Source organism: Polyodon spathula, chromosome 49, assembly GCF_017654505.1.
Source record: "Polyodon spathula isolate WHYD16114869_AA chromosome 49, ASM1765450v1, whole genome shotgun sequence".
NCBI lineage: Eukaryota > Metazoa > Chordata > Actinopteri > Acipenseriformes > Polyodontidae > Polyodon > Polyodon spathula.
The window spans coordinates 2631828-2655359 of NC_054582.1; the positions used below are offsets into that span (position 1 = coordinate 2631828).

Consider the following 23532-nt stretch of genomic DNA (forward strand, 5'->3'; position numbering starts at 1 on the left):
GTTTTACTTGTTTTTTGACTGACATGAAGTCTGATTTGTAGGCCCGAGAAATGGTGGAAATCATAACAAGAGAATTTATACAGATGTCCAGGACAGCTGAAGAGGTAACTCACTGCTTCCATTGCTCAAAAGCCAGTTCTGTGTTGCCATAGTGATGTGTGTTCTGTAAGGATTGCGCATTGTGGCTGACACTTTGTATTGCTGGTGCTTTTGCATTAAAGGTGGTCACATGGAAACAGGATCATCATAGTTAACATACTTAAGAACACACTGGTTTGAATATAAAATGTAAACCCATTTTGGAAATAAAAAAAATAAAATCATTGAGCTGTTTAACTATTAGGAATGAAAACAAAATATGAAGGTTAGTAATGAATCAAGGGGCTCAGCGTAGAGGAAAGCCGGTCTCTGGTGCTGCTTGTTGTACAAGCCTGCCTGGTTTTGCAGATGGAGCTGGAGCGGGCGAAGACGCAGCTGAAGTCCATGCTGATGATGAACCTGGAGTCTCGGCCTGTCATCTTCGAGGATGTGGGGAGACAGGTGCTGGCCACTGGGAAGAGGAAACTGCCTCGTGAGCTCTGTGACCTCATCAGTAAGTTCTTTGGTTTTGGAACCCCTTGTCTCCCAACAGCTTTCCTGTGGTTGTTATATCAATGAGGATTAAGTATTGGAGACACCATTTATTAAAACTCCTATAAAACAATTGTCTTTTGCTGTTTTTATTAGCAAGTACGCCACAAGATATTGCATTAACATACAATTACACCTTTTTTTGTATTTTGGATATTTCAGTAAACTGCTAACTCTCTGCTTTTTTTTTTGTGTCTCTCTTTTAAAGGTAAAGTGACAGCAAGTGACATCAAGAGGGTGACTGCCAAAATGCTCCGCAGCAAGCCAGCAGTGGCAGCCTTGGGGGATCTTACAGAGCTACCCACATATGATCATATCCAGGCGGCATTGTCTAGTAAAGAGGGGCGTTTGCCCAGAACATACAGGCTCTTCCGGTAGAAGACAACCGCATGGTGCAGGATTGTGCAACACAAACTGAAACGTGGGTAGTTTCTTAAAGGAACCCTTTCCAAGAAATGATTCATAGTGTGTAAATACATTGGGCTAAACGGTGCCACTACTGTCTTCAACAGGAAATGGTCTAAAACGGTTTTACATTAAGCCTTTGACTATGACTGGTATGCAACGCCAGAAACGGCACACAGGTAGTAAATTGTTCAGATACTACAGAGACAGTTTCAGGTGTGCATTTATTTAGGATACAGATGTGTTATTTTTTTATTTTATTTTTCCCTGGCAATTATTTTATTTAACTGTAGAGCTGGTCTTTTGTTTTTGTGTTTAGTGTGATGTGAGATTTAGTTTAACTCTCTAAAGTGCCAGCCTTATGGCCTTTTAAATCTTTAAAAAGGAGAGAATGAATTTATGTAGACTTTTAAACAAGCATGTGTGCTGCATGTGAACAGATTGAGGGAAAAGTCTATTCCACTGGCTAACCTGGTTCAAAATAAGGTTGTATTGTTCCTCTCAACCACTTTGCTGTTCTCTGTGTTTCAGCAGTAGTGGCTATAAAGAGTTACTTATTTATTGGTCACCAAAATAAAGTTATGATAAGAACTGAAGCTTTTCTCCAATGAGTAGCTTTTATAACCCAATTTTTTAACCCCAAAAATTATAACCCTACTTGCATCCCCTTTCCACAGTCCTCAGTGACTTATGCTTACATTAGTGAAGCTCCAAGGTGGCTGGTTGTAAGGGTGCCAATCTTAGTTTCAGTGCCATTTTGTAAACCTGTAAATTCCATTTATAACTATTCATGATATACAGTTTAGATTCTATAGAATATCTAGTGACTAAATTATGACGAAAGATACAAAAATGTGGAATGCACTTTTCCAGATTTTGTGCTGCTGTATCTTGTAACCAGACTTTAATCACAGTGCCCATAGCGGTGCCGCTACACGTCTGCAAAACATGGTCTGGAGTTTCCTGAATGTCTTTGCTCCCTAACTTTAAAGCATCTTTTGTAAACCCTTGTATCCAAGCAGTATTAATGAAGCATTTTGAATTACCCCACTGACTGCATACTTAGAACTTAAACTGAATCTCATTGTATTTACCACACACCCTGGTCATTTACATTAAGATTAAAATCTCTTGGCTGAAAGGGCTTAATTGAATAATGAACCACCTTTTTAATGACGTCTTAATGTTAGTGAGTTTATTGTGAATGTATATATGATAGCTTGTATAAAGTGATAAACTGTTTAAAGTCTCTTGTGGGTTATGTTTCTTAGACCCCTGTGATGCAAAACGTATTTAAATACACTGATTCAGACATTTTAGAAAGTGTTTATAAATCATAAATGTTCTTTTAAGCAGCCTTTCACTTACGCATTTTTTTTTTATCTGCACATATTAAAGACTTCATTTCTTAAACGAGATAATGAGATAGCTCAATTCCAATGTAATAATTAAACATTTTAATGGCCATACTTACCCCAGCTAGAACTACAAAGTGTGGATGCCAGTTACTTGAAATTTCTTCTGGTCTATTTTTAGGTGTTTTAAAACAACTGGTGTTAACAAAAACTGATAAACCAAATGAATTGCCAAAAGCAGTTTTCTGCCTTTCATACAAAATATGACAATCATTTTAAATAACTAATTTTGATTTAAAATCTAAGCTTATCAAACCAATCATATTGCCTGTCTTTCAGAATTTTTAAATAACAACCTGCCATTGCAGCAGTTTAATGATCTGTGGTGGCAGCCCTGGGTTACTAATTATTAACACTGATTCTTGGAAATTATCTGTTAATTCTGTAAGGAATTAAAAAAAAAAAAAGACAGACAAGTTCATATCATTTAATTCTGCATTTATGTAGAACAAAATATAAATTGCAGATGAGTATACAGGTGTGATTGTTACATTTACAATGTTGACATTTTTAAATAAGTTTAACACAGCATGACAAGTGTAAAAATAAAATGAACAAAAAAGTAATAATCCCCTGAGCCAATGTCTCAAAAGATACCAGGCACAAGCCCTTAGTACCACTGTGATATATTTGGCATCTTGCCTAATAAGCAAACATAAAAACAATGCTCGTGAAATACATAAGAAATTGACAACAATTTGCTGGTGTTTTTGAGAGCCTAAACCGCACCACAAGTTATTTTTGTTGTAATGTATGAAGATGATTAACTGTATAAATAGGTACGATGAAGCCACTACCTGTTAAAAACTACCCCATGTGAAACCTCCTTGGATAACCCCTTTGAAGCTCAACATGTAACCAAGCATTCAGACAATGCAAATGTTTAAGAATGAATCTTAAAATGGGACAGGTATAAAAAGTGCAGAGCCAGGATGAAACCTAAGAATCATTCTCATCGATTACAGTATTTCACTTTATTATTGTCCTGTAACAATAATCTGTTAAGGCAATTGGGCCATTCTATTGAAATGCAATGCTTGTTGCATTGTATAAGGCATCAATATCAGACTATTGGCAAGCCCAGAACTTTTTGAAGATTAGACTTCAGTGTATTAGGCTAGACCAACACCACAAAAATATTGAGCTTGCCGTTATTATGATATTGATTACTTATCAGTGTAACAATCTTAATACCTTTTTCCAAGCAGCTTTCGCTTGTGATAGAAAAGGTATTACACATATGTTATTCCTGGCTATTAAGTAATGAAATGGAATTAAGGCAAACAGATTGCTAAAGTTTAAAATGTAATCTATCAGTCCAATAAAATTATAATCATTTTAATAAGATCAGATTGTCACCTTGGTCTTGACTTTGATAGCGGATTACAGTGACAAACTACAAAACATTACTACAAGTATAAAAGAAAAATGAATAATATAAGGGATTGTTCAACAATCACAGCGATTTTATGAATAAAAAAAAGTTTTAAACAAATGTTTAGTTAAATTTGGCCAGTTGCACATACCATATAATACTGTTTAGATTGTAAGAAATTGCTATACTCTATTCATGCTACTTAAATAATGTGCGATAATCACCTAATTGTGAATGAAAATCATGTGGCATTATTTAGGGAGTGTTAGATACGCACCAGGATAAACAAACCCATTAGCACATACTGAAGATGATATGCCAATATACATTACTCATCACAATTATGGAAGCAGCATTAGATTTTACTCATAAGCAACTTTATGAATACCCAAGCAAATAAAACAGTATCAGTTACAGATTAGTAATGTATTTCCTATGGTCATCTACTCTGGTCAGCAGCATACAAAATATTTTTCATCCTGGAATAATGGGGTATCTATGGTAGGCACCTTCAATGTCAACGTTATATTTCAAGCACAATGTTCTGCAAAGGGCACAGTCAATTACATATGTATCCAAAACAAGAAAAAGAACTGCTGAGCGCTCCTCCTTCAAATTGTTCTTTTTTATTTTGACTCTGCTTAATGTTAAAACAATGCACATTGTCTGTATAGACTTTAATTAACAGCTAATCAATCATGATTGAATAGCTTGTACAAAAAGAGACCAGGCTCTGCTTTTTTGTGTTCAGGTTCTGTTTAGAAGTGTCCAAGTTTCTCCTGCCGTTGCTGATTGTCAGGAAATGGTACAGACCGTGCTGTTTTTTTGATTTTTCAGTGCCTGCTTCCTTTGGAGTTCCCTGGTAATCCTCCTCCTGATCCCTTCCAAATACAGCTCCCTGTCAAACTGACCGGCCCCTAATGGAATACTATCATGAAAACAGACACACACAAGAATTATTGCTACTGACTGTTCATATTATAAAGCATTCATTTTATTTTATAAACTACATTTCTACAAAGGGAGCAAAAACTCGCTTTTTACTTACTTGTCTCTCCCAGGTCTCACTTTAACTTGAAATACTCCCAACACTGGCCTGTGGTCTGACACTTTAATAGTGGAACAGGAGGTATATTTCACAACCTTAATGTCACCTTTGTGACGACTTTTATACAGCACACGGTCCTTTAGGAGAAAGATGGAAAAATGGCATGTCTAACAGTGATCCCAGAATACAAACATATAATGGGGTTTAGTTTTAGCATTTTCTCTAGATACTGAAAGTGTGAGAGAAACATTACAAACTGGCAAATATATATTACAATTTCTGATTTCTCAACGCCTATAATGAGTGTGATTAGAGATTCCTTACTGTATATGAAGGGGTTCTTTGCTTTGTGGTGGTGTCATAGGTGTCATATCCAACATCAAATTTGTATGTTGGGGGAAACTGTATAGGAGCCTCTTTGAACCCTTGAAAAATAGAGCCTGCAGGAAATAAATGGCATGGTTATGTGTAGTGACTTCCTGTTACTCGTGCGATAGGTCAAAAATCTGAGGGGACAAAAATGACCTCCCACGAAATATGCTTGACACTACTACACATTGAGGCTATAAATAAAACGTTTCCAAACCCTGTTCAGCGAACCACAACACAGCTGTTCAAGGTTTGTGATATTATTTGGATTACAATCCCTTGAACATCCTTATAAACGAACAGTGCGGTTTGGTTACATACCATCTTTCATTTCCTTGGAAAGCTGATCATACTGTAGTAGTCTGTTCATGTCCGAGCTGAAGTCCTGCTTCAAAATTTGATCCACTCCAAGGCGGTCCAGACTCAAGCGGAAATTAAAATCTCCAAACCAGAACACCTCATCGAATCGCGTAGTGACATCAGCTAGGGATATAAAAACAATTATATATATATATATATATACACACACACACACACACACACACACACACACACAGTAGAGTTGACTACTGAGTTGAATGCCAAGGCCAATCACGGTATGAATCAAATACAAACCTATTTATTACTTATGCATCATGCATCAACATATGAAATTAACAGAATAACTAGTAGAAAAACAACAGGCAAGCCTATGTTAATAAACTATAATAATAATACATTAACAAACTAACCCTAATAAACTAACTGACAAACTAAATTAACAGAACACCCTTCATATGGTAAAAATCCAGCAGCAGCTCTAACAGTAATTATGAATATGAGAATGAATTTGAACACAACGGTTATTAACATAGTACCGTACACTCTAGATTACTCTCGCAATGACAAGTCAGTTTGAAAAGATTGAATAAAACATTTGAATTTAATAATGATCAGGTTACAAAACTGCATCAGTTTTGAATCGGCTAGCAATGAATCGCTAGCGGCGCCAAAAAGGTGTTATTTTAAGTGACGTTCCTGTTCCTGCAGACGGAGCAATTACAATGGGAAAATTCAGTTTCACAACAAGGTTGTTCACTAAGCCAAAGTGTTCTCTTAGGAGGTGTTCCTGTCACAGAGACGACTGATTATATTAGTGCTGGAACGAACACAGGATTTCCATGTTCGGATATTTGTTCATAATTTAAATATTTGTTCGGATATTTGTTTTCAAAAAGTAATAAAAGCCACTATACTGCTCAGAACTCAGGCAGAGACAGCATAGCAGCAAGGGGGCGTGGCCCCTGTGTGTGTCTTTATTTTACAGCAAGACGTTACAATATGTAACACGTTAAAGTAGAAGAATATCCCAAGAGTAGGATGCGGCATAACAGTTCAAGTTAAACTTTATTTTGTTTATTCCTGAAAAAAATAGTACATAAAGTTGACAAACACTTTATTTTTCATTCCTTGCCATTGCTGTTTCTTCACAGTAAACAGCGGCCATCGACATGTTTTCATAAAGTAATAACATGAGGTTTACTTGTGCCTTTTTGTAGCTGAACAAGCAAACGAAAACTGACTTTAAAGACTTCAAACAAAACGTGGAAACGGCGTTGTAAAATGAAGAGGAAAAACTCACCATTTTGGTTCTTGTTTATTACATTCCACATAACAGAAATTCGCAACAAAAAATATATAATATATAAAAATCACTAGACAACATTTCCAGAAAGTTGGGCAGTCTTTACAGGGAGGCATTTCAGAATGACGTGCTTGCCTGTATTCTGTCCCATGAGATCTGACTCGCTCTAAAGCAGCACATCGCATTTTTTACCCAGATGGCCTTCCATAGAGATCACTATGCATGCATGTGCATAATCTGGTTTGTTTACTTTTAGCTGTCTAAAACTTTTAAATAGAGGCTCAAGAGCTGCTGTGTTGATCCTGTGTTTTCACGAGAAATGCAATCTGCAGCTTTCTGGTTCAATTTCCATTCACACAGGCCACCTGGTCATGGGGAGCACTGCTTTTGCTTTTTATATTACAACAGGATGGTCGGTTTTTGTCAGAATTGTATTATTAAAACAGCAAAGACTAACAAGCAAAAAACTCACAAGAGTTTGATCGATAAGGGTTTGTGTCCGGCAGGATCTTGGGAAGTGTTAAGGCTTCAACGATCTTGTTATAATCCAGAATCCTTTCATATACCTTTGTTTTTCCAGCTGAAATACAAGCATGTTTATATTATCTTTTTTTTTTTTTTTTTTTTTTTTAATAAATACATTTTCAAGCTGTTTCAATATTCATCCCAGCGCTAGTAAATGTTCTACATCAAATTCTATAATTAATCACTTTCAAGTTGGTTGGTCTGCTTTAAAATTAATTTTGAGGTTGTCTTGTAAAGAAATTAGGTAAAAATTAGGTGCAGTCAGCATGCACGCTCTCTGAGAGCCTGTGAACTTACATGTGAAGTGGGAGTTGATGAAGAGGAATGATGTACCAAAGAATGTAAAGCCAACACCAACAGCTCCTTTAGTCTTGATCTGGGATACGATTCGGGTTGTAACTGTTGTATGTTCAACCTCTGCAAGAAACAAAGTACCGCTCAGCTAAAATACAGCACACAGAAATAACGTACACACAGCAGAATGCATGACAAGGCAATCCTTAGAGACTGCCATATTTGATGGAAATAAGTGTCCAGTATTCCATAAGAAAAGGTTAAATTAAATCACAAAAGGTTTTTTTTCTCTAAAGCAAGAAAATCATCACAATTAAACATAATTATTTTAATTAAACATAACACCAAAAACCATTGCCTCTATAATCTGAGGTGTTACATTATATACCTTTTGTCCAGGTAAGAAAACAGCCAATTGTGCAAACATGTATCATAGATTCTAGCTTACATCTGAAAGGGAGAGTGTCAGCACTCACCAGTACCTACCTGAACAAAACCAAATGAGATCTCTCCTAATGAACACAGACAGGTAAAGAACCCCATGAGCGACTCCACACAGCATGACGTAGTAAGGACCCAAGATCTCTTGTAAGCGCATTTCCCACTCTCTCCTGGGAAATCAGAACATGCACTTATTACTGTACTTCTAGCAAGCAATTGCTCCAAACAGCACAAAGAATAAGCACATATTCGTAAAAGCAACACAAAGTGAAATGCTGTTCAAGAAAAGCTACCTGCTTGCTACAGGCTACATAATAAACTTAAACAATATGCAATTTAAATAGATTTTTTTCAGACTTTCACCAATATTTTAAAGATTTCAGTATGTTCCTCTGCAATTGCTTCTGTGAGAACTGGTTTATTCGAACAATTTTAACACAACAGTGATCCACACGACTTGTTTGCATGTGCTTAAGTGAATGATCATTTAGTTTGAGTATTTTTTTCTCATTCCGTTCTAAAGTCATTTCATTAATCAGATTTAGTTATTAACACACCTGTCCGGACAGCCTTCCTGAACTCCAACAATGTAAATGTCTTGTGCAAAGTCAGCATCAGGAGGTAACAGAAGATCATCCAAGTTATGAGGAAGTTCCTAAAAATCAATTTCAAAAGGAAACTGTTAAAGTGACAGAGTGGCTTTGAAGAGGATTCTTGATATTTCTTGCATTTTGTCTTTGTCTGCTTTCTGGTAATACTGTCCATATATTAACTGAATTATATGACATGCCCGACAGCTAGGGCCAAGTGTTCTGTATCACCTAGAAATTTAGGACTGAGACATAATTAAAAAAAAAAAAAAAAAAAAATAATTTACATATTTTATTTAACATCATGTAATCTAGCTGCAAAAGTCTACCTGAAGCCGTAATAGTAGTACACTATTTCATGTTAAATTTCAAATGAGGTCAGCTTTTCTAAATATATGGGAAAACTACAAAGCGGTGTGTAATTTAATATGTTAACATTATTCAGCAGGTTTCATTCGACTATGAAGCAAAATGAGTTAATTCTATAGGGTGATGCAAAACTTTTGGCAATAGCTGTATACAACTCTGTTTTAACCATTGACTAGACATCTTGTAGTCCTAACATTATTATCCATTTTTTTGTTGACAACAGTATTGTTTGTGTTAAGTGTTATGCTTTCAGGTGGAGATATTCATTTTAAAACTAGGACGAATTTATAACTTAAATGTAGTTTAGCTACCTAAAGTGCCAGACTTATGGCCTTTTAAATCTATGTAAACTAACTCATCTTAGTGTTCAGCCCACTCTTCTTGAAACTTGTATTTCCTTAAAGGACGATTATAGAACACATTATTTCTTGGGAATTAAATTTTAAAAAAGCAGCGTCCAAGAATGAAACACGGGTTTGCTATCAAGACTGTGTACACGCTTGTTCAAATGGAGTTTCCAACCCACCTTTTGTCCTTGCATGTTCCACGTAGCAATGTAAATCCCTATACTCCTCTCAGGGAAATATCGATCCAGCTCTTCTGCTCCTAGTAACGCACCATGGCCTAGAAGACTGCCCTCCAGAAAACTCCTGTGTTGTGGAAATATTTTCAAAAATATACAAGAACAAAGCAACATTCAAAAACAAATGACTCAACAGACACACCACATAAACGCATTGCAGTGTACTGCTTTAAAATGCAACACACATACTGTAAAGGGTAACGCTTTAAAATGAGTGTCTGTTCATGGTTATTTCATGTGTATTAAGGGAAATGTTATGAAGTCATGAAAAGTATGTCACAAACTCATGCTTGTGACTTTTGAATTCAATAGGAATTTCATTTGAAAATCAGTAGGAAATCATGTGTTAATTACATTGGAATTACAGAGGCATGTTAAAATGTTATCATTAGTTTCTCAATGTTTTGTGTAAGGCAGTAAAAATAAATAATCCCTCCACACACCACCTTTGTTTCATAATTATTTTTAAAATTAGAGTAGCTATTCTTCTTCTTCTTCTTCTTCTTCTTCTTCTTCTTCTTATTATTATTATTATTATTTGTTTTACAATTATCTGCAACAGTGTTTTTACTTATTTTACAATCTTGTTGGGTCAATTTGTGGACTCATAGACAAAAGATCACCTAAATTCCAGTACACTCTAGGCTATGCTAAAACATACATTATGATTTACATACAAGACAGCATTAAAATCAACTGTTTAAAATATTTTTTCCTATAATAAAAGATTATACTCTGTACATTTATTTGCATTAAAATAACTATTTGGCTCTTGTAAGGCCTGCTCACATTTACCTGAGGACGGTGGATCCACCTTTATTCCCCAGTGACCTCTTTCAATGGAATTAGAAAGACTGCCAGCTGTTGAACAAACAGCCTCAATCACCCTCAACCTAATGAGATGACAGCCTTTCTAATCCTGACAACACTCAAGCCAGGTATTAAAAGCTAAAGCTACTTTTCTAAAATTAAGATTTGCCACGTTGGTATCACAAAGTCTGGTCCTCGTAGCTTTTTCTAGTTCATTTTCAAAATGTTTTGGAGAATATTGTAAATATAAAACAGCATTTTAGGAACTGCCGCTGCTCTACTCTGAAAGTGGTATTTAGCTCAAAATGTACTGAAAGAAATACACCATATTTATGGGCTACTTCCATCATCAATAATAACTGCTACAATTTATTTTAAAACTTTCCAAAGTCTAATGGTTACGGCAAGTTATTCAAAAGGTGTTTTTAAGAGATGAAAGATGGAAGTTAGCAGGGTTAATCTGATTTCATTTGATTTGCAAAGCTTTGAGTGAGATACAGCAATAAGATTATCTAACATATAGCATATAGTTGCAACATCACATTGTATCCTGACAATTTGCTGAACTAACAAGCACATACAGCACCTGCCACATACATTTATAGACCTACTGGTTGACAATTGTATATATGTTGAGCAAATGGATTTAGAGCAGAAACAAGCCTTACCTATTTCTTACATCCTTGGATCGAATTGGACTGAGTACACTAAGTGTAGACTTCATGGAGTTAGTGGAACAGGTATCTGACACCATACTGTCCAGCAGCCTGCTATCAGTAAGGTTGCTGCGCTGTCTCCCAAACACACTCTTAGGGATCACTCCATAATCCATACAATCCTGGTCTATCCTATTAGCTGTCCTTAATGCAGGCGATGCCATGTTGAGTTCCATAGCAGGCAGACGTCCTGCAGGCTGAAGAGGAGAAAGTTTTGTTTTTGAAGGTTTTATTTGTTCAGAATTCTGACTGGAGCTCCATTTCCCAGGGTCTGAATGGCTACTGCCACCATTTCCAAGACAAGGAGAGACCTGGAAGTCTCTTGAGGTGTTGCTGTCAAGGCTACTTGAGGAAACCCGTCCATCTAGAAATTTGAAAGTGCTGTTCAAAACCGGGCGACCAACCAGATCGTCTTGAAGGGAGTTCACAGAAGAAGATCCGATTCCTCCTAGTTCATCCAGACTCTCCTGGCTTGTTCTGAACCTGCGTCTTCCCATCTTTTCTTCTTGGGAGAAGCCCCTTTCCAATGTAGGATGCCCAGGAGGTTTGGGCAGAAGGGGTGGTCTTGGTAGTAAAGCATTATCCAACACCTGTGCTCCTTGGCCCAACTCATCCGGTGGAAACAGCAAAGTGTCATTCAGAAACCTTCCACAACCATATTCTTCTGAGCCCTTTCCCACATGCTCTGTATTCCTCTTGTCATTAGCTTCCAAACCCTCTGGCTTCTTTACTGCTTTGGTTTTTACTGAAGAAACAGCACCTGTGCAAGGCTGAAGTGGAACATCATTCTGATAGTTCATTATCATATCTGCATCTGTCTGTTTCTGACAGAATAATTCAGCCCAGGCAGGGCAGAATCCTTTGAATGGCCATTTCACAAGAAGATTTTAGCACGCAAAAAACATTTTCTATTGGATTCAATTAAGAGTGGCTCTTTAACACCTGAGGACGTCTAGGAAGGGCACTGCATGATTAATAGTCCAGGGAGTCCAGTGTTAAACATATATTACTTTTACTCAATGGCTGTGCTAACATTTGCAATTCATGAAGATAACTGCTGGAAGAAAGAAGTTCTCCCACAAAACACCATTTATCTGTGTACCCATCCAAGTCCCAAATTTCCAAATGTGGTCGTTTCATTGCCTGCTGCTGCTACACACCTGCAAAACAGAAAATTATAAAGAATAATATTTCCACGTTTTATAGGCATTGTTAAATAATTACCTGATTAAGACCTAAAGTAGGTCAAATCTGCTCAATTAAGTAATTTGGTGGAACAAAAACCAGGAGGTCCAGAGGGCCTGGATTGTGCATTCCTGCTAAACAGCTTGTATTTATTTTACTTGCGAATGTTACTAATGCTCACTCTGGAAGGGTCTGCAAGACACACTAAACCAAATGCCTGTCACTGAAATCAGCAATACTAAATGTTTAGTTAAACAAATGATCGAACTAAATCATGTTTACATCGTTGGTGAATAAAAACACAGATAACAGTAGCATGAAAAAGTAGGTCAACTGCAACTTACATAAACAGCACTGCAGAAAAGCTTATCACAACAAACACATATATACATAGTTTATATCAGATGAGTGATTTCCAAAATAGAGCCTTTACAACCCAGCCAATCAAGTGTTATCAAACTTTAGAGGATGGTTCTTTAGGTAAAGCATATTCTGGAAATACATAGCGTTGACACATTCTCTGCTAAACAGCAATAACCTAACGAAAATGACGAAAAACTAATGGATGGTGAATTTGAAAAATAAATTACGGTTCCAACACTGAAACTGATCAAGGCAATAACTTGTTATATTACACTTTGCAGATCATCTTTACTCATACAGGTTGCAATGCTTACAAACAAGACAAACTATCTGTTAACTTTAATGAAAATAATCTTAAGAAATACTGATATATATTTCTAATAAACATCTGGCACTTCAACTTGGGCCATGCAGCCACTAAAATGAAGAAAGTGCTGGCCTTTTGTTGTGTTCTGGGCATTCATCCAAGTATTCCTTTGTTTGCTGTGCCTTCTTACACAGTAAATAAACACCCTCTATGCAACCAAACAACAACAACGGTGTTAAACTAGAGACTGTCAATGCAGGATGAGCATACACTTAATTCCCTATGAGGAATGTCTATGACCATTTCATAAAATATGTCCTGCATTGCCTATATTCTACTTTGCAGTCATCAACTAACTGGTGATCACTTTTGAATAAGGCTTTCTGTTATAGTACTTTGTGGTTCTTTTACCAAAAGTGGTGTGCTGATTGTCAGAGAAGGATTTAATGCCAGCAGGACTAATCTGTGCAAATACGAATTTCTAAACAGTGGGGTTAAAAAAAAACAAAAAAAAAAAAACAAGCACAAGTGTTGTTTCTTACTGCGTTGTAATTGTTCACAGTAAGAACGTGTTACATGTCGGCTGCTTCAACATTACCCTAATTCAATTCTATAAGAGCATTATTCAGCGTTATTTTACAACTTACATACAGCAACTTTACATTTGACTACACTAGGTAATAAATAACAGGCCCCACCGAGTCACACCACTTTAAACTATACATTCATTTTTACTAGAATCAAAATGGTAAATCAATAGTATTCATGTAGCAAATAAAATAAACACACACCGACTTTTTTAATTGTCAGCATGTTGATGAGATCGGGAAAAAAAGAAAATAACAATGGTAATATGAACCTGTAAGATATTTGAATATTTTTGTCATTTCGTGTTACTACAGTATTGACTACTTGTACTGGACTAGATGGAAACAGCGCGGTACTGACTATTGACAAAATGACGTTATGTAAAATAAAGTCCACAATAACAAAGTCGTATGCTTACTTATTTAATAATAACAGAACATGACTGCTTGTTTACCATCTCAGCCAGTATATGTTGCGTAAACAGACAATGTATACAATGTGTTTTGAACGTGTCATCGTAAATGAAAATGTAACTGACAACTCTTACTGCAATAACACAATTTGTAGTGTATTTAGTTGTAAACTATTCCGTTTAAATGTTATAAAAAAAAAACAAAAAAAAAAAACTAAAACCCTTAAACAATGTCAAGTACCTTAATTTCCCTTTCGCGACTGCAGAACCTCCATCACTGCCTGCTTCCTTAGCAACAGACACAGCTTTCTTACCAACAAGCGAGGCAAAAAGAGGCGGGGCTACTACTACCCCCCTTTGCGAAACTATTAGAGCGCCTCCTTCTGGGTGGAGGAAGCAAGGAACAGCCGTGTTGACTAAATCCAAAGTATTAAGTACTGTACTATTACTGTATAGAATGTGTAGCATTTATACTGGCGACATGTTGCTCCATTTTTACATGTACTGTATCCATGCAGCAACCTTCAATTTCCATGTCCAGGACAGGACAAGCAGGGCACTCCCTTGACTTCAGGAACTGCTCAATGGGCAGTCTGCTGTTCTGCAAATACTAAAGTAGTTCACTTAGATCACGAAGCCCTGTGATCTCACTTCAAACACTCTAAACGTAAAGCTAGAACAAGCAGATAGAGCTAATGCACTGATTAACACTTGGCAAAAGAGTGACAACGATAGAAAGATTTAAATATATAGTAGGGGTAACAGAGAAAGACAAAGGACAAGCAAGACTTCTTTAAATTCATTAAAAAAAATAAACACAAAGTATCATTTGAAAGTGCTCCAGAGCGCAAAATATTTATTTATTATTTTGTTACGAATCTTACAGTGTCAATTCAAACACTTTTAGGAAAAATAAGAGCTCCCTTAAACAAAAGGAAGCTTTCTGAGTTAAAAGCATTCAGCAGTCTACATGGAGATACAGATTCATGAACTACATGAAAGCAAAGATTCAGATACATTTAGAATGACAGGGGGGAAAAAAAATCACGTTGACAATCCACTAAAAAAAGATTAGACCAAAACCTCTTTTTTACCTCCCCCTCCAATAACATTCCATAAATGAACTGTTGTACTTCATTCTGTACTGGTAGATGCTTTGAAAACCTTGGGTACTATGTTGAAAAAAGTACAACTGAGGATCAGAATTTTCATACACTACAGTTTGTCCTAGTCATGTTAAGTTAGATTAATTCATTAATTAATAAGCTTTTCACCTCTTTTGATCACATATCATAAATACGATTTGATTCTGATATACACATATTTGAAAAGATGTACGACAATAAAACGGAATTCCAATGATGTTGAATTCGGACACCTTCTGCCAAAGTAACGCTGGTTTTCCGTGGTTCTGGTCTTCCTCTTTATTTTAGTATGGTTAAAACATTAGAGCAGATAAATGAAGATCTTGGTTAATTATAACAATTACTACACATGGCAGGTAATTACAAATCACATTCCAACACTCATAATGGGTAAACAACCACTTTCACATTTCTGTCAAGCCGTTTCCCCCTCTTAATGACAAGATCAGTTAAGAGAAAGCATATATAATATTGCACTTTAAAAAAAAATTCACACAATCCACCCTTCCAGATTTTTAAGCTTTGCCTGTTATACAGACAGGCTATATAATTTGTTTTGACAGCAGCCTTCTAGAATCAAAGTCAACTACATACATATAGGATAAAAACAGGTGATTCATTTATTCAAATTAAAAAAAAAAGTTCTTAGAAGGATTTAAGCAGGGTCCTGACTTGTGTATTGAGGAATGGTATACAAGGGCCATGGTCCTTGTGCTCAATGGTAACAAGTTTGTTTTTCACCAATATTTAAATAAAAAGCATTCAATAAATTAAAACATGTCATTTTTGCTTTACTAATTGTCTGTGATGGTAAAACTACTGGCTCCTGAATAATCTTGTTCAATATTCTGAGCAAGTTTGCTTTTTAAGTGTGTGACAAATGCTGATAACATTTTGAATATGCAGATCAATAAAGCATTGTGACATTCACAATTATTCTGATGGACCCAATTGGGCAGTTATAGTAAACAGTTAAATACTGAAATTAAGACAATATTAAACTTTAGAAAACTACTGTGGATAAGTATCTTGATCTTGTTTTCTTTCTTAATTTGCATTCCTGTAATAGTTAATGTCACAATGAATTATTGACTGTATGTGGGAATTCATTATTTTCTTGAAAGGGTAGACGGGTCAGGCTGGCAGATGTTACTTCACGGCTGGGTATTTTCTCTGGCTGAATCTCCCCGCTCTTGTGCCAGCCGATGGTCCTTCTGGCTGAAATGCACGAATAAAGATAATAAAAAACGCCAAATTATTAAAATACATATTGTACAAATGTTTGTATCACTTACAGAAATGCGAGCCAGATTTTGTAATATTTTTGTCTGTCGTTGTCAATTTACGAGTACCACATTATTTGAATATCGGTACATGTTTTGTGTTTTTATTTCTGATTCAGAGCCCACATATACGCAGATGATTTTCTTTTTTCTCTTACAGGTTAAATAAAACTGGACAAACACAAACAATAAAAACTGAAGTGGATTGTTCAAAGCTTGTGATTAAATGTAGTTTACTACCAAGCACCTTTTAAGCACTGCTATAGGTGTATCAACTATAAACCTCATGCATAACTTTCTATCATCTTCATAAAGAATATACACTTATCACTACAGTGATACTGCTGACATATTAGGTCAGAGCCCAAAGTTTTCTGGGGTATGAAGTGCTTTTAATTCTTTAAGCCTCACTTACCTGTGTAAACTGAGAGGGGTTATAGAAAGTGACACCTCCTGCAGGTAGACCTCCATGAGCAGGGGGCTGGTTAGAAGCCTGAAAAAAGCATCAGAAATAAGTCAACATCGCTTCAACAAGGAACTTATAAAAGAATATATTTGTCCCATGGAAAATGGAATCCTGTGTTACACCCATGAGATGCATGACTTCCACAAACAGATAAGCCAAGGCGTCTTGAAAGTGTTTTAGGTTTTTTGGTTACCTCTGTGATCCATGGAATAACTGTAGTAATGCAGGGATGGAAATAAGACTCCCATTGCATAGCAGTTTGATCCATTCCTGGTTATACTAAGAGTTTAATAAGACGCACCTGAGCTTGTTACCTATACACTGTGGCTAATCAAGCTTGTTCTAAAACCTGGAATGGATGAAACTGCTATGCAATAGGGAGTCTTATTTCCACCCCGGTAATGTAGCTAGTGCTAGTAGACAGATTACCTCACTTGTAGGAGATAACAAAACTGGAGCTCTGAAGGGAGATCAACCCTGTCAGCACTTTGCTGAATTTTAACCTTTTAAAACAGTATTAAAAGCAATCTACTAGAAAGACCAAAATGAGACTGTGTGTATGAAAAATGGTTTACTCTCTTCTGAACCAGTTTGAACTCCCAAGACAATGGCACAGCATGCACTGCAGAGGAGGTATTACACTGCTGTTAATAGCATGCACTCAGTGCAATAAAAGGTTGCGTTTACAACACAGTGAAAAGGACAGTGACAAACCCTTGCCTTCAGCATACATCGTCATGTCAAATCTGAGCATTACACTATGAGATTAATCCAGAGATCATACATGCTTCATAAAGAGAGGGGATTGTTTTACAAAGTGGCTTCTGTACTTCTCGTGCTGGGACAAGTATTCAAACAAACACTGAGATCCATCCACATCCACGTTCGCTGGAAGCATCAAGCATAGCTTTTTGACAATAGGAAACCAAAGTAAGACTGTCAGGTTTAATACACCATGCATTAACAAAATCGCAAAAAAATCTTTTGTACGGAACTGTTTTGCAAGATATTTCTCTGCTGTAATCATCTGAATATCAGAACACGAAATACATGTTCGCCCCAGCTCGATGTAAAGACGTATGAATTCTGCTAAAACAAACACTTGGGACTATTTATGAAGCAATTCAAATGTTTTTCCATACACTGGTACTTTAAAAATATAGATCACCAGTAAAATAGTAGCCTCGCTACTGCAGCTTGCCTGACTGCAATGCTACTTAACTAAACTAAATCTGAAGCACAGTGCATCATGAAATGTTTGGTTTAAACTTAACAAAGCACTACGTTAAGAAATGTTGCTTGTGTATTAGTGAAGTATGCAATGCTAAAGGCAGAGACTGTGAAATCTGTGACAAGTAAATGTGCAAAGGTTATAATAATAAATTAAAAAAAGGAGTTTGGCGTGCAATAGTGAACTGCCAGCTGCATGTACCTGTTTGAAATGCTGGCTCACCTCACGTGATAATGAACTCATTGAGCTAGAACGTGAGAGCTACAAAACAGCAAAAATAAATACAAAAAAATACCAGATGAACCAATCAAACATGCATGTCACGGCTCAAAGCCTCCAATCCAAGGAAAACCTCATGAAAGCATCATTTCAGACTTCATTTTTAAATGCCAGGAGTCTAACACAAAAAGGGACAACATGAAATAAAGCAGCTCCAAGTAGAATAAACTACGTACAGTTTTTGCATTGATTCTAACATTAGTTTACTAAAACCACCAGATTATAAAATACAGTGTCCTTCCTTCATTACACAAAATAAGAGTTTCTTTATCCTGGCACTTAAAACTTCAGGAAATTTCCCATGCTCCTATGATTAAGGCACAGATCACAAATCACAATCTTTACAAACCGATTACCAGTTCACACACTCACACCAAAGCAAACAGGCAGATCTCATCATTTATTTTAAGACACAAGCTTCCAACACAGAGTACAACAGAAGTGCTAGATTAAAAGTAAGAATGATTTTTCTGTACATAAACTTGATAAATTGACATTTTCACTCCTTATAAAGTTGGAATAGCCAAGTTTAAAGTGTTTGTCTCAATGTACAAATCCACTTATTTTTCCTTAACAGTTAAACAATGTCATGAATTTATATTTAAAACAATAAAAAAAAAAAAAAAATGAAATTACACTGAACAAAGCCCATCATATTCCATGTGCGGCATGTGGAAATTAGAATGGGCAAATTATGTAAAAAGACTGTGAGCATATTTGTAACATCATGCTAGCGAAATTAATGACAGTAAATCGAATTTATGAATTGCAGATCATTCTGGTGCAAACAGTACGTTTTTGTGTGCATATGCAGTTTTTGCATTAAACAGCTCAGGATAATGTTCATCTGAACTCTAAATTGAAGACCTTTGTATTACTGTATTTGTATCAGCAATGATCCATACCTCCCCAGACTGTGACCCCTCTGTATTCACAGGTGCTTCAGAGCCAGGAGGGCAAGCTGCTGGGTTAAGAAACTGAAAAAAAGGTACCATTGTTAACTTCATCTGAACTTACTTATTCTGCTTTATGTAATGATAATTGTAAGTGTTAAAGGATAGTTTCACATGTTTATAATTATTTGTATTCTTTATAGGTGAAGGCTGTAGAACATATATAACAGCAATTCAAAATAATGTTTTTTATGCTACTTGAGACTTGCTCGAATAGCTTAACAGCTCAGCCACAAATCCCCTTTAATGGAATGTGTTTGCAGGCAAACAGTACGGCAGATCAGAGTCGTACCTGTGTGTCCATGTTACTCTGTTCTGTGTTGGGTTCCGCTTCAGCAGTGCTGCCTTCCATAGGCTGTCCACCATCAGCTGAAATAAAATAGGATGATGTCATGTTACCAAGTGGCATGAAAAAAAAATCAGATGTCAAGAGATCCTTGTCATTGTCAAGCTCTTGTTGCTTATATCTGCTCTTTAGAGCATGCTGTGTTCAGAACACACACCTGCACTGGGTACGAAGAGGTTTGCAGGGATGGGCATTGGTGCCAGAGGTGCAAACAAAGCTGCTGGGGCAGGGGTAGGACAACGAGGCTTGGTACCTATTCCTCCAGGGTTGAGAATGTCAACGTATCGACCTCTTGCACCTGATGGAATGAGAATACCAGCTGAGTAAAGAACAGCTAGAACAGGGCAACACTGAGATTAAAAAAGGCAACGGAAACTGAAGTCTTCTAGTCATGTGGAGAAGGTAAAACACTACAGGCAAATTTCCTACATTTCCCCAACCATGCCCACGTAATGAAAGATTTGTCCAGTTGTAACAACTGCATGCCAACAGAAATGTACAAGTTTGTTTACTATAGTCTGCACTATTCTAATCCAGATGGCACACCCATATTTAACAGCAGAGTTTTCAGAAACTTACCAGCTTTCCTTGAAAACATGTTAACTTGGGGACCACTGCCAGGTGGCCTTCCAGGCCCCATTTGTGCCATCTGTGGACCCATCTTTGGGAAACCAGGGGGAGGTGGTGGAAGTGGTTTGCCCTGTAAGGAAACAGTAGGTAATGGCACCCTATATAAGTTTTATGATCACAAAACGGTTTTACATACAGAGCTACATTAGAACCAAAATACAGTGAAATAAGGTAAGCAAAAATCAGATTTCTACATTCTGTAAATCAAATAAGAATCTGAATCCTACCTCCTCTTCAGGTTCGTCTTGATTAACCCAGCGCTGTTTCTTCTCATCCCAGACAATCTGAAATGTGAAACAATGCAATTAGGAATGCAGTTACATGTATACTCTGTGCAGAAATGTATCCTATATAAAGATCACCCACCTAAAAACTACATTTTTATTATCTCAAACTTTTACTTTATTAGTACTGTAAAAGTAACTGATGCCTTCTTAACCCAATTAATTCAGGCACCAAGTTATTGATTGATTGTCATAAATGGCACCATATACTGTTACTATTGCTGACTGCACCGATAATCTAGTTACAGTATAATAAATAAAATAGATAAATACTAGAATTGAATCTTATCTAAAATGAAAAAGGTGACAATTTGTTCATCTGACATCAGCAAATTTTGACTTTCCCCAAATCTTCCAAAAAGAAATTAACAGCAGCAAGTTAACAGATGCTGCTGCCACATTGTTTCTTGATAGTATCATACAGTTGTTGAATTGTTTTGATTGCTTTCAGAAAACATGCCTTTGGACGCAATCAAAGATAAAGGGCTCTAAATGCGATATAAAAAGGACACACTACACTGCATGTGTAAATGCTCTTAAAAACACCCTCACTTAAACTGGGTCTCTCTATCTCTTTACCGATTTGTTTTTATCGTCCGGTAGGTGAGCCTCATTTTTTCCTTTTCGAGTCAGCCAACTGAGCCATCCTCCTCCCCCGCCCTGATTAAAGAATCAGAGAGTGGCTTTAGCACATTAAGCGTGTTTGCACTACAGCAGAAAAAAAAATAAAAGCATACAGAGCAGCTAAAAGTGTTTATTTGATGCAAGTCATTTGATGCAAGTCCTGGGAGAAATATGATCTGCACTTCAGAACCTGTCCTCTTAATTCACTCACTTTTGAATCATATTTTCATATGCCACACGACAGAAATACTGATCAGAGTTTACCCTACTTTTTACTGTTACTTGTATAGGAACAGAATTGGTGATGTTTCTCTTTTAAATCACCGAAAAATATATACTTAAAAAACAATGATAAAGCATTTCTTAAAGGAAAAGGTAGCTTCATTCCATACAGTGTTTTCACCTTCCTGTTAAGCTGTAATGATGTTTACAATTATTCCACTGAAGAAACAGAGCTCAGGACCATTCAGAACGATGACAAACATTATAAAAACGTCAATGTGAAAAAATATGCACAACGACATTTGAACCAGCTTGTCCTTTAAGCAAAAGGATGTAACAGGCTGGATCACCTTCTTGGGCGAGTCCTTCTTCGGTTTTTCTGGTTTGCGTGCCGGTTGTTCTGGAATCGATGGAGGAGGTGGACTGGGCTGCACTCCAGCAGAGTTTCTTCCGTCACGTCCGATTGAGTGACTGGAGGACTCGGATGTTGTGCGAGACCGTCTTCCATGACCCTACAGTACAGAAATAAGCGGCAATGTGACCGGAGAATGGGAATCTATTTCACTTCTTGTTTACACTCAAAGCATCATCATAATCATACTCAGGATGCTAAATCCACAAAATCTGGAAAACCTGTTTCTCTGACTAAGAGAAACAGTTGAGAAAAACTGGATGAAAGTTCCTAAAACCGGGACAATTGGGCAAATTTTCAAATTATTGGAGTAAAGAACCAGTTGGTAAACTGAGAATTGGATCACAGTCCATTACCAAGACTTGAAGAGTCATGGAAGTGAAAGAAGTGGATTGTTGCATCCGTTCCCAGAGAAAGACATGGCCAGATGTTCAATTACACAGCAACAGTCAATGCTTTAAAAAGATTAATAGGGTTATCCCATTGGATGTTAACTGATTGTTTAGTAGAAGCTCCTATTGAAGCACAACAAATGTATTAAAAAACAGCTTGACTAGTTCATACCAAGTGCATCGAAGACTGAGAAGTAGGCCTGGACCTTCTGCCTGGGGCCTAGTCAGACAAAGCCACATTACAAGCCAATTAGCAATCAACATTAGTGATCAATGTATTAGTGCCAGCAATTAAATCATGCAATATAGTTATCGTTTGTTTAAAAAACTACAGTAAGGACTGCAAAAGTTTTTATGCAGGATTTAGTAATGCTTTCAATCACAAAAATGTAATGCAAAATAAATAAATAATAACATTAAAGCAGCAATAAGTAAACCAAGTTCATTTGAAAGGCTTTTGTTTGTTTAGGTTTAGATTTAACTACTAAAATGAAAAGCATTCCTTTAGAACGACTTCAGAAAACCGTTCTTACCATGTGGACCATTTGGTCATAGAAATCAATCTGTTCCTGCGGGGGGAAAGCATTTCTGGTTGGCGAGGACGGCGCAGAACTTAAACGCCTTTCCACTTTTAAACAAAAAGAAAGAGAAAGTGTCATGGCCAGTGGAGTTACACTGGGCAAAGCAATGGGTACCGTACATGCTCGGCCCCTTTTCTACCAAGGTTTTAAACATCTTCTTCCAAATGCAGAATAAATGTGTTTCCGTTTGTAATAAAATATAATGTATTTAGATTAATTGAAAATTCACCAACATGGTTAGCCAGCACTCCCAAACTAAGTATTTGTTAAGGTGTAGGAGCTTGTTCAGAACTAAAATAATTAATGTAAACTGTAGATTTTATATATAAATAGATTGGTTGAAGAATAGACTGCTTCAATAAATGTAGCAGATATATAGCACTATAGGGGGAAAAAAACAAGAGGTAATATGAACATACACGAAACAAAGGCTAATATCTTTTCCTACTGACCTGGCTGATGGTTTTGTTGCTGCTCTGGTACAGTCGGCAGTGCCTCATTGAGGGACCCTTGTGGTGGCAAGGGTGTCCCTGTGTATGAAACAGACTGTTCTGGCAGGTAAGGTGCACCAAAGCCTGGGTCAGGGTTCATGGCTGGAGGTGCAAAGCCCTGCATTGGACCCTGAGAGGGATGAG

The 23532-nt window shown here is 36.7% G+C and overlaps 3 protein-coding genes across 6 annotated transcripts; 1 reads left to right on the forward strand and 2 right to left on the reverse strand.

The window, feature by feature from the left end:
* Nucleotides 1–15: 15 nt before the first annotated feature.
* Nucleotides 16–1600, forward strand: LOC121306697 (mitochondrial-processing peptidase subunit alpha-like). Its single transcript, XM_041238548.1, has 3 exons — nt 16–104; nt 448–592; nt 839–1600. Exons 1-3 carry the CDS (start codon nt 51–53, stop codon nt 1006–1008), a joined length of 369 nt encoding a protein of 122 aa, XP_041094482.1. The 5' UTR covers nt 16–50; the 3' UTR covers nt 1009–1600.
* Nucleotides 1601–1700: 100 nt separating this feature from the next.
* On the reverse strand, nt 1701–14359 carry inpp5e (inositol polyphosphate-5-phosphatase E). Its single transcript, XM_041238547.1, has 11 exons — nt 14291–14359; nt 11147–12354; nt 9612–9735; nt 8684–8781; nt 8172–8296; nt 7689–7808; nt 7339–7446; nt 5564–5725; nt 5198–5313; nt 4874–5010; nt 1701–4753 (listed from the first exon to the last, which is right to left on the reverse strand). Exons 2-11 carry the CDS (start codon nt 11998–12000, stop codon nt 4621–4623), a joined length of 1977 nt encoding a protein of 658 aa, XP_041094481.1. The 5' UTR covers nt 12001–12354; nt 14291–14359; the 3' UTR covers nt 1701–4620.
* A 518-nt stretch (nt 14360–14877) lies between these two features.
* Nucleotides 14878–23526, reverse strand: LOC121306705 (protein transport protein Sec16A-like). Of its 4 annotated transcripts, XM_041238577.1 has the most exons (13): nt 23350–23526; nt 22850–22944; nt 22489–22536; nt 21863–22024; nt 21246–21326; nt 20610–20666; nt 20332–20452; nt 19910–20050; nt 19699–19775; nt 19359–19430; nt 18376–18435; nt 16893–16970; nt 14878–16412 (listed from the first exon to the last, which is right to left on the reverse strand). In XM_041238577.1, the coding sequence occupies exons 1-13, from the start codon at nt 23510–23512 to the stop codon at nt 16344–16346; spliced, it is 1224 nt and encodes a 407-aa protein (XP_041094511.1). In that variant the 5' UTR covers nt 23513–23526; the 3' UTR covers nt 14878–16343. The 4 variants fall into 4 exon arrangements, with proteins under 4 accessions (XP_041094511.1, XP_041094512.1, XP_041094513.1 ...); XM_041238578.1 differs by lacking the exon at nt 22489–22536; XM_041238579.1 differs by lacking the exon at nt 18376–18435.
* Nucleotides 23527–23532: the final 6 nt, after the last annotated feature.

What these genes read in the sequence shown, in the direction of transcription:
- LOC121306705 (XM_041238577.1), bottom strand. Translation starts at nt 23,512, where the DNA reads ATGCAGGGCTTTGCACCTCCAGCCATGAACCCTGACCCAGGCTTTGGT. An exon ending in AGGGGTCACAGTCTGGGGAG is followed by an intron (nt 18,436 to 19,358) that starts GTATGGATCATT and finishes GCTGTTTTGTAG; the next exon opens with CTCTCACGTTCTAGCTCAAT. An exon ending in TGAGCCAGCATTTCAAACAG is followed by an intron (nt 16,971 to 18,375) that starts GTACATGCAGCT and finishes TGCTTTTTTCAG; the next exon opens with GCTTCTAACCAGCCCCCTGC.
- inpp5e (XM_041238547.1), bottom strand. Translation starts at nt 12,000, where the DNA reads ATGATAATGAACTATCAGAATGATGTTCCACTTCAGCCTTGCACAGGT. An exon ending in TCTCATTTGGTTTTGTTCAG is followed by an intron (nt 7,809 to 8,171) that starts GTAGGTACTGGT and finishes TGTTTCTTGCAG; the next exon opens with AGGTTGAACATACAACAGTT. An exon ending in CATCAACTCCCACTTCACAT is followed by an intron (nt 7,447 to 7,688) that starts GTAAGTTCACAG and finishes CTTGTATTTCAG; the next exon opens with CTGGAAAAACAAAGGTATAT.
- LOC121306697 (XM_041238548.1), top strand. Translation starts at nt 51, where the DNA reads ATGGTGGAAATCATAACAAGAGAATTTATACAGATGTCCAGGACAGCT. An exon ending in TGTCCAGGACAGCTGAAGAG is followed by an intron (nt 105 to 447) that starts GTAACTCACTGC and finishes CTGGTTTTGCAG; the next exon opens with ATGGAGCTGGAGCGGGCGAA. An exon ending in TGAGCTCTGTGACCTCATCA is followed by an intron (nt 593 to 838) that starts GTAAGTTCTTTG and finishes TCTCTTTTAAAG; the next exon opens with GTAAAGTGACAGCAAGTGAC.